This window comes from Salvelinus alpinus, chromosome 6 (assembly GCF_045679555.1).
Source record: "Salvelinus alpinus chromosome 6, SLU_Salpinus.1, whole genome shotgun sequence".
NCBI lineage: Eukaryota > Metazoa > Chordata > Actinopteri > Salmoniformes > Salmonidae > Salvelinus > Salvelinus alpinus.
The window spans coordinates 92852509-92863351 of NC_092091.1; the positions used below are offsets into that span (position 1 = coordinate 92852509).

General features: G+C 40.6%; 1 protein-coding gene across 1 annotated transcript in view; it reads left to right on the forward strand.

The window, feature by feature from the left end:
• The window catches only part of LOC139577789 (NACHT, LRR and PYD domains-containing protein 1 homolog), a 127366-nt gene extending 116558 nt beyond the window's left edge, over positions 1-10808 (forward strand). The window contains exons 2-10 of the mRNA XM_071404963.1: positions 1787-1824; positions 2216-2280; positions 2413-2627; positions 2816-3072; positions 3705-3839; positions 3964-4096; positions 4198-4227; positions 5099-5381; positions 5719-10808. Coding sequence (XP_071261064.1) covers positions 2273-2280; positions 2413-2627; positions 2816-3072; positions 3705-3839; positions 3964-4096; positions 4198-4227; positions 5099-5381; positions 5719-5725 — 1068 coding nt within the window. The 5' untranslated portion in view covers positions 1787-1824; positions 2216-2272 and the 3' untranslated portion in view covers positions 5726-10808. The remainder of the gene's footprint in view (positions 1-1786; positions 1825-2215; positions 2281-2412; positions 2628-2815; positions 3073-3704; positions 3840-3963; positions 4097-4197; positions 4228-5098; positions 5382-5718) is intronic.
• The last annotated feature ends 35 nt before the right edge of the window (positions 10809-10843 follow it).

Below are 10843 nucleotides of genomic sequence, written 5' to 3' on the forward strand. Positions count from 1 at the left end.
ATACCTGGTGACTTCACATCTCTAGGGGGTTATTTAACTCATGATACCTGGTGACTTCACATCTCTAGGGGGGAATGTAACTCATGATACCTGGTGACTTCACATCTCTTTGTGGGGAATGTAACTCATGATACCTGGTAACTTCACATCTCTGGGGGGGGGGGGGGGGTATGTAACTCATGATACCTGGTGACTTCACATCTCTAGGGGGTTATGTAACTCATGACACCTGGTGACTTCACATCTCTAGGAGGGAATGTAACTCATGATACCTGGTGACTTCACATCTCTAGGGGTTATGTAACTCATGATACCTGGTGACTTCACATCTCTAGGGGGTTATGTAACTCATGATACCTGGTGACTTCACATCTCTAGGGGGGTATGTAACTCATGATACCTGGTGACTTCACATCTCTAGGGGGGAATGTAACTCATGATACCTGGTGACATCACATCTCTAGGGGGGAATGTAACTCATGATACCTGGTGACTTCATCTCTAGGGGGGTATGTAACTCATGATACCTGGTGACTTCACATCTCTAGGGGGGGAATGTAACTCATGATACCTGGTGACATCACATCTCTAGGGGGGAATGTAACTCATGATACCTGGTGACTTCATCTCTAGGGGGGTATGTAACTCATGATACCTGGTGACTTCACATCTCTAGGGGGGGAATGTAACTCATGATACCTGGTGACTTCATCTCTAGGGGGGTATGTAACTCATGATACCTGGTGACTTCACATCTCTAGGGGTTATGTAACTCATGATACCTGGTGACTTCATCTCTAGGGGGGAATGTAACTCATGATCCCTGGTGACTTCACATCTCTAGGGGGGTATGTAACTCATGATACCTGGTGACTTCACATTTCTAGGGGGGTATGTAACTCATGATACCTGGTGACTTCACATCTCTGGGGGGGTATGTTACTCATGGCGGCGCACAATTGGCCCAGCGTCGTCCGGGTTAGAGGAGGGTAGGCCATCATTTTAAATAAGAATTTGTTCTTAATTGACTTGCCTAGTTAAATAAAGGTTGAATAATACATTTAAAAACTGTAACGTCACCATCAGTATTGACTTTATGGAAGTTGACATAGTGGGTTATGTCACATTTAGGCAATGTACCCTACATAGGGAGCTGTCCAATCACCCTTTTTACTCTTATTGTATTGCTTATGAAGACTGTATGTATGCTATATAAAGCCTTTATAAGTTGTATTTAGTTTAATCACAGTCTATCCTTCTGCTTTACCAACACCAGAGAACATGGTGGAGAGTGTTGTATCAAGCATGGACCTGAGAAATGTGAGTAAACTAATTTAAATGTTTTAAAATCCAAATACGATGAAAGCAATCATTACACTTGAGTCCCATGCAAGGAACACAATCATAATCTATTTGGTCAAAACAAACTTAAAGGTAGAGTCAGCGATATGACATATGTGCACAAAGTAAACGGCATTGCGGGCCAATTTCCGCAACAACTAAGAGCGTTGTAACACGATGCTAAACGTCTCTGTTTTGGTCGCGTGGCTAACACGCTGTAAGAGAGTGAAGAGAACATACTAGGATCTAGCAGTAATCAACATCTACAAAACACGGACCAGAACAATGTTGTTTCCTGCTTCCTCAAACATTAATTAATATAACACTAATGTCAGATTATGGTATGCTAATGAGTGTACATTCTGAGACTGTTACTTAGTTATATTCATTTATATTATTAATTAATTATTACATTGTCAATTTTAACAACTACTTTTGACTTTAGGGACTCCTCAGAGCTGTAAGACTTGTGACCATGTTGAGGTAAGTCATAATGTCAATTCTTACTTTTACATACCTGCAGGAGTCAGGCACAGTCTCAAAGCCAGGTGTGTACTGACCAACCATTCATACTGGAGAGACAGACCTGTGTTCTGCTTGTAGGCATGCAGGATTTTAGCTGTTGTCATATTTTGTCATTCGACAATTTAATTGATAATTCACCAGCATTCCATGTAACATTGAATAAATACATCAGATTAGTTACTTTGATTAATGGGCCAGTTTCCCAGACACAGATTAAGTCTAGTCCTGGACCTTAAAGAACTTTCTATTGAAACTTCCATTGAGCATGCTTTTTAGTCCAGCACTAGACTCAATCTGTGTCCAGGAAACAGGACCCATATGTATTACTGACATGTTTGTCCTTGTTCAGGACTCCACACACTGGCTTCAGATTGAACCCTTGACTTCCACTGTCCATGGAGTGACAATGTTCAGGTAAAATAACTACTTTTAACATTTCATTCCACTTGCTAGTGTATTTCCCCATTACCTTTGGGAATAGTCTTCTAATCCAACCTCTCCATTTGACCATTGAACCTCTCTACCATATCTTGTTGTTGCTCTCAGGCACCGGACACCCAAAGGGAGTTATGAGTGCACAGTGTCTGGGCTCCGCTGGCTGTGTGAGAGAGATGTCATTCTGAAGTATCACTTCAGGAACTGGGATCCCTACAGTCAACTTCTGAATGACATGCAGTACACACAAGGTGGTCCATTGCTGGACATCACTATGGAGTTAGGTGAACTGGAGGAAGTTCATCTGCCCCACTTTGTCTGTTTAGGTAAAACCATATAGAAATGCTATTCAGAAAGACATTTCCATGTAACTGAGTTTCACTTCCTGAATGAATGAATTAAATATTCTGGGAGTTTGAGTTTCCTGTGATCTGGTACTGCATATTCTTTGTGTTTTAGTTGGATGAATAATACAATATTTGTCTTTCTGTCTCCTTTTTATTGTGTTGTTCAGGGACCAACCCTTCCCGGTGGAATGAGATGAAGATTCTTCATGTAGAGGAACATGGAGTGTCTTTTGAGGAAGTGCATGAGGTCACCAGATTCCATGCTAAGATTCTCCATCCCAAGTTCTCACCTATCTCTCTGATACTGAGATTACTGTCTTGGAACAGAGATGTCCACTGTGACGTCGTCCTCTATTTGGCAGTAAAAAGGTCAACAGTAATTTCAAGGCTGTACCTGCTCCTCAGAAACTCCAGTCAGAAAGAGGTGATGCACTATCATTGAAGTGACAACAGTATGTTGAAACTTACTAAAGGAAAGCTGATAGTTTGTTGAAAATCTCTAGATTACAAAGACAACATGCAGCTCTGTGAGAAATCTATTTCTGTCTCATTAATTTGAAGAGCCAGTAGACGGCACTCTTCCCTCTGGTCGAAGGAGAACCCAATGCCCCGGGGCAGTGAAGGGGACATTTCCCTGTGTAGGGTGCTGTCTTTCAGATGGGACATTAAACGGGTGTCCTCTCCATTGTCACTGAAGATCCCATGGCACTTATCGTAAGAGTAGTGATGTTAACCCCGGTGTCCTGGCTAAATTCCCAATCTTAAATTCCCAATCTGGCCCTCATACCATCATGGCTACCTAATCATCCCCAGCTTCCAATTGGCTCATTTTCCCCCTCTCCTCTCCCCTGTAACTCTTCCCCAGGTCGTTGCTGTAAAAGAGAATCTCTTCTCAGTCAACTTACCTGGTACACCTTTAACATAATCTCCTGGTAAAATAGAGGTAGTGTACACATTTGTTGTTGTTGACAAAAATGGATTGCTCAGTGAGCTGCATGTTGTGTGAATTACGAGACTACATTGTTCTGACTGACTACTACATTGATCATTTTGTAGGCTGTTCAGGAACGGGAGAAAGATCAGATGTCCCAAGGATATAAAGAATTTCTCCTGCCAAGTCCAAACGGGCCCTTAAAGCTGAACAGTTCGTTTGCGTTCAAGAATCCCCACTCCACTTCCATCAATCCAGAGGTGCAGTTTTATCAGGCTGAGGACATGAATCTGTCATATTGTATATGAATAACTGTATATCATTCTATTTCACTGTTTCTCTCTGTCTGTTGTCTCAATCGTTGCACCATATGGCCTCCTACAGAAGATTCAGCTGTTACCTGCAGACACCACACCAAGCTGTTGTCAGATGATCATGGGAAACACAGGGGTTGACATTGAGATGGAGTTAATCGGGGATGATGAGAAGACAGTATGGAAATCAGTGGTATCAAAAGGTAAGAAATACTAGACATGAACAGTATGTCAATCATAAATGTCCTTTTCTAACAGATGCTATTAAAATGTTTTATGATATTTTCTCTTGTTTGTTTTTCAGATGTGTACAGCAACGATTCTCATCCAATATGTAAGTTTGTTTGTTGAGGTTTATAAAACGGGTTACAGAGCTAACATCTCTTCAAGTTGTGATGAAGGACTTCATGAAACATGTTCAGTGTAGTGTGTGAACTCGGTAACTGTTTTAAAATTCACCAATGTCCTGATGGTAACATCCCTGAGCAGTTTCTTTCCTGTCCTGCAGCTCAGTTCAGAAGGACGACTGTATCTTTGATGTGTCTGGGTGGTTTAATAAGTAACCCACAGAATCATTATTAACTTGACCATGCTTAAAGAGATTTTAAATGTCATATTGTATTATTGTTACCCATCTACCAATCACTGCCCTTCTTTAAGAGGGTTTCTAAAAGATCCCTGGTCTTTGTGTAAAGTTGAATCTGTGCTTGAAATGTGTTACTTGACTGAGGGACCTTCCAGATGTAGTATCTATGGGGGACAGGTCCACTTTGACATTACAGAGTATTTTCAGAAGATTGATGACAAAACATTACAATGAAATCCTTTTTAATCCCACTATATAACACAACAGAGAAATCCAAGGGGTATGAACTCTTTTGCAAGGCTCTGTAGGTTATGTAGAATAGACAATCGTGTCAGCCAGGGTAGGCGTCAATTCCACATAAACCAGTCAATTCAGGATGTAAACTGAAATTCCAATTCAATAACCGGAAAAGGGCATCTACTTTCAATGACTTCACAATGAACAGAATAGTAATTTTATTTATTTTATTGACTGACTTGAATATGAATTGACTACAACCCTAGAGTCAGCTCTATACAAGAAATGACTATCAGAGAAATTATAACTGGAGAGACTGTTAGATGTAGAAACATCTGCTGTTCACCCTAAAGACATATTAATTTAATTGACCCCCTTTCAGCATTAATACTCCTTGGGATTCCTGCTGAGGAGTTTCTGAAGAAACACAGGCCTGAACTCATTCAGCGAGCCAAAAACCCAAAGCCAATAGCAGATGTTCTGCGGTCAAAGGGCATGATTGGTGATGAAGAGTACTCCAGAATAACAGCTGAAACAACTGAACAGGAGCGAATGAGAGAACTACTGAATGCAGTCCTCCCTAAAGGACCAGAAGTGATGGGAGCTTGTCTCAAAGCTCTCAGTGAACATGAACACCATCTTGTAAAGTACTTGAGTGAATCTAGGTAAGACTGTTTTCTTTTCTCCCTCCCTTGAATATGTGGAATGAGTACATTTAGGTCAAATAAAAACATAGCTACCCAGATCAAAGAGAAAGTATTTTTCAGAATGGAAGCATGTTTTTGTGTTGCTGTCTGTAATAAATGTCTCTTGTTATAGTTCTATCATAGGACCATCATCACATCATTATCTCAGGTGTATCATAGGACCATCATCACATCATTATCTCAGGTGTATCATAGGACCATCATCACATCATTATCTCAGGTGTATCTCACTCCTCCTTCTTCTCCATACTTTCTGATCTCTCTCTTCCCTTCTCCTCTATCCTCTGTCCTGTAGCACCTAATCTGAAGATGCTGAGGGCTGTCTCCTAGTCTGTGGACAAAGACACTTCTCCACCTAATCTGAAGATGCTGAGGCCTGTCTCCTAGTCTGTGGACAAAGACACTTCTTCACCTAATCTGAAGATGCTGAGGCCTGTCTCCTAGTCTGTGGACAAAGACACCTACATGATTGTAAGGGAAGAACCCCCTGAAATGGACAAAAATGAATGGGAACATATTGGCACTGTACGAAACATATACACAGTGTCCAATACCACTCAAATGTTCGGCATTTCATTCAAAGTTTATGGCAAATGTCATATGGCAGATGGCAAGTGTCATACAGCAAAAATCCAAAAGATGGCGAGCGCACTCCACCGTAGGTTTTCATATTGCAAATGCACATCAAGTTAAGACCCAATAGTCAAATTTGAAAAATGTGGGAAAAAAAATCAAAGACGTATCACCCCCCTAAAAAACTGCTTTCTGGACAGTTTTTCAAATATCTTTAGATTTTTTTTGTCGATTATACATGTATATGATCTGTATAAACATACTTTTGTCATATTTTATTGTCATAATAAAATATAATCATAATAAATAAAACAATTTTACTTGTCCATAAGGCATATGTTTTGTCCATTCGCAATATGATTTCATAGGTGGTCAAAAGTCAGTCAAAAGTCAGTGAACCATTGCCAAATGCAATAAGAAGTGTCCAAATGCAATATGAAAGTATTGAAAGTGCCCTATCAGGATGTTATGTCCATTTGCCTGTATGATCATAGGAAGTCGGTTTCCAAACCCAAAAGTCAGTGAACCATGTCCAAATGGCATTTATACTGCCCAAATTATATATAGCACTATGTTAAGCCATGAATCAACCTAGATGGTCTATTTGTCATGTATGATGAGGGAGAAGTGGGACTCTGTTGTTTTTTAATGATTTCTTGAAAAACGTCCAAAATGACCACCCCTATTGGATGGGCATGAGTGGGGGGGTGCTCCCTACCCAACTGTGGATCCCTTGCACCCCCTAAAGGCATTAAAAACCATTTAAAAAATGTGCTCTTGGTAACCCGTTCCAATCACCAGGCACACGGCTGTCCATTTGCAATATGTTTCAATGGGCATTTACCATCACGAATTTGACATAATCAAAAATACTGCAGGAATGCGAAATTGACTGGCCCGATGAACTCGGGATGGTCGGGCAGTGATTCTGGTTCCTCTCCATCGCTCGTTGGTGTTGATTTCATAATGTCAATTTGGTGATGGTATATCAGTTTTTAAACATTTTGCAAATGGACACAAGTCAGCCAGAAAGTCACCGTCCATCAGTCAATTAGATATCATTCTGAAACCAAACTGATACAAACTGACACCACATCCACTTTTTCCAACTCGTTTAGAAGCTAACTATCACATATTTTAGAGCAGTCCCAAAATTCACAGCTCCTTCTGTTTAAAGCATAATAAAAACATAAAACACGTAGTTACGTTTTAGCTGCGGATCCAGTTCTGACATTATGTGTAGGCCTAGCTGAGGTGACCCCGAAACCCAAGTTTTGTCTCAAAAGGTCATTTGGATTCCGAGCAACGACCTTAATTGGTGCTGAAATTCCACTTTTTCCGGGAGTTGCTACGTGGTCCTTGAATTAGCTATCGGACAGAAACGTTGGTGTCTGTCTCAATGGGCCGAGGTGGTTTCAATGCACCTAGTCTTGCGACTCTGGGACTTTTCTAAATATCATCATTTTCATAATGGTCAAAATGAATTGAAGTTATTGCAAATGTACGAGGCAGTTTCTCGGTCTGAGAACCTTCTAGAGCCACATAACTCACTGTGCACTATCATCTTGAGCTCTAGAAGAGGTTTCTAAAGTTCCAGAGCTCTAGGACTGACGGTTCTTTGATAGTTTGAATGAAGGTAACTATTGCAGGCTCTGTGTGTCTCTAAGCCCCACACTGTGTCACTCCGTCCTAGCTGTGTGTGTGTGTGTGAGCTTTTCTTGGAAAACTGATTGGAGAAATTATTGATTTACAGTTCATGAGGGTTACCTAGTCACACATATGAAGTTTTTAAATTATATATCGAAAAAGCCCCTATGACCCCAATTTAAGGAACTTCCGGTTGACACAGGAAGCTGAAAGTGAACACATATCCTCCTTGGGGTAGGTTCTTACAGAATGTTGAGTCGTAAGTCTTTACGTTAAGAACTGACTTATTTACAGAGGGTTGAATGATTGAGTATTATTTCAGAAAACCCACCTTAACGGATTCGTTTGGACACGCCGCAACTGGATCTGTAACTTTTTTTGGGGAAAAAACACATTTCTTTGAGCATCACCAATTGTATGATTTCTCTTAAATTACGATAGATAAATGTCTGGTTCTTTTTTTCCTGACACCGTAGGTTCATGTACTTTGACGTGAAGTGGTCAAAATAGCGCTCTATTTGGGCTAACTGCCCATTATGCCAAACCTATGCTCACCAAGTTTCGTCTTCAAAGTCTTTTCCGTTTAGGAGAAATGGCCATGTAGTGATTGGTGATGTTTTGTACATTTGCAATATGATTACATTCGCCACCTGGTGGTATTTACCGGGACAGCGGAAAAATTACCAAAATTTGAAAATTTTATAAAACGGAAACCGAATGTCCAAGAGACTTCGTTCGATGACTTCCCGGGAAGATCTGGCACCGGTGCAGGGCCCGCCGGCGTTGGCGAAGTTTAGAAACATTCGCAGACTTCTAGTAAAGGATTTGCAATATGGAGTTTCTCATCAATCATACAGAAAATGCCAAAAAGTGCCCTTCATGTATATAAGGGAAAATATGTATGGTATTCTTTTAACAAATTCTGTGTTTTATTCATGTGCTGTTCTATAAACTAATGTGTGTTCATCAAGTTTCCGACTGTACAAATCCTCACTATCAGTAGCTGTAATTTGGTAGCAAGCCCAGATGATGTTTTGAGAACGAGATATCTCAGTTTCAAGGTCTCAGCTTAGAGAGAAGAAGACTGGTGAGGTGTTGGTCTGTCAAATGCCATGAACCAGTATTGTTCGGTCACATGAATGGAACAAAACGGTAATGATTTATTAATTATGTTAAATCATGCAAATATTACTTGTCTGTGTATAGCCGTATATAAGACAACTGCTGGGTCTGGCCAGGGAGATCTCCTGATTGACATGTGTACTATGGTACATTGAGTTGGGTCTGACCAGGGAGAGATCCTGATTGGTTGGAACCTCTCCAGCTCGATGACAATAAACACGGATTTATTTAAGATTGACTTCGAGTGTCTCTGTGTGGAAGAATTTCCACGACATGATTTTGAAAACTCAATTAAGGGAATGAACTGGAATGATCTCTTGTTTATACAGATGGGGCAGCTGATGGTCAGGCTAGTCAAAGATACACACCACCACGTTGACATGTTGACCAAAGACCTTCCTTAGATTCTTTAGGGGATTACAACTCACCCTGTCTGAAGGAAGTGAGGAAATGGACTCACTAAAGGGGATAGCTGAGAGGGCAGAGAAGGCACGTGACCTCACCGACATGGTGTTGAGAAAAGGAACTGAGTCAAGTTCCAGGATGATCAACCTTCTTGGTGAGCTGGACCAATGTCTTACGAAAGGTCCAACCACACAGCCTCTCTCCTTCTGCAGCCTCCTGGAAGTGTGGATCTTCTAGCAGGAGGGTCAGTTAGTCCTCCACTAGGTACCTAGCTGGACCTCTATCTAGCAGGAGGGTCAGTTAGTCCTACACTAGGTACCTAGCTGGACCCCTATCTAGCAGGAGGGTCAGTCAGTCCTACACTAGGTACCTAGCTGGACCCCTAACTAGCAGGAGGGTCAGTCAGTCCTACACACATTCAACATAAATGTATTTTATGAATATATTGTACAGTGTTGGCCTGTTAAAGGTTCATGAGAGAGACTGAATATCAACACAACCACCTCAGTCTATCAGCAGTTTTCTCATTGAGAGCCTCACGTCTGGAACACATTGAGCATGGACAGACATAAGGAGACATTTTTTTTTAAATGTTTGTTTAATTAAAATGTTTATCTACCTGCCCAGGGACTACATTTGAAAACTAGCTAGCTGGCTAAATCTGGTACATTTACAGAAATGTTGATTGGTGTGCAGAATCCCTGTCAAATACATGCAATACATTCAGTGTGTGTCTTTGTTTAAACTGTGTATGTGAGTTGGTCTCTGATTACTGTGATTTGTTCTATGTAACGTCATATACTATATATTCTAAATCAGTCTGTTTTGGGGCTGCAGAATCATTGTATATCATTGGTTACCCATCCTATCATGTGACCACACAGATGTGACTGTCTAGCTCAGCAGTTCCCATCCTATCATGTGACCACACAGATGTGACTGACTATCTCAGTGGTTCCCATCCTATCATGTTACCACACAGATGTGACTGTCTATCTCAGCAGTTCCCATCCTATCATGTTACCTCACAGATGTGACTGTCTATCTAAGTGGTTCCCATGCTATTAGGTTACCTCACAGATGTGGCTGTCTATCTCAGCGGTTCCCATCCTATCATGTTACCTCACAGATATGACTGTCTATATCAGCAATTCCCATCCTTTCCCATTTTGGAGACCATCAAATCACCGTCAAAAGCTCTTGAGGACCACCATTCACCATTCACAGAGTCGCTGATATTTTTCCACATCAAATATGTTGATGGTTAAATTCTATCAATACATGTAAATGTAACAAGGCCTGTAAAGGTCTATTATTATCATAAACTATTTGCATTGTGAAAAGAAATGTAAACTTGCTTATAATACCATTAATACTCCTAACTGTTATTATTGTTATTTTTTAAATGTAACTGCACGTTTACTTGTTAGAATCTTAACTTATAGGCTAAATACTGGTATTAAGTGTATGAAGACTTTACATGACATAAATATCAACCAATAAACCTACATTCTGCTGTGTGTTATAAACCAGATCAGCTGTCTGTTCACCTGTTACATTCTGCTGTATGTTATAAACCAGATCAGCTGTCTGTTCACCTGTTACATTCTGCTGTGTGTTATAAACCAGATCAGCTGTATGTTCACCTGTTACATTCTGCTGTATGTTATAAA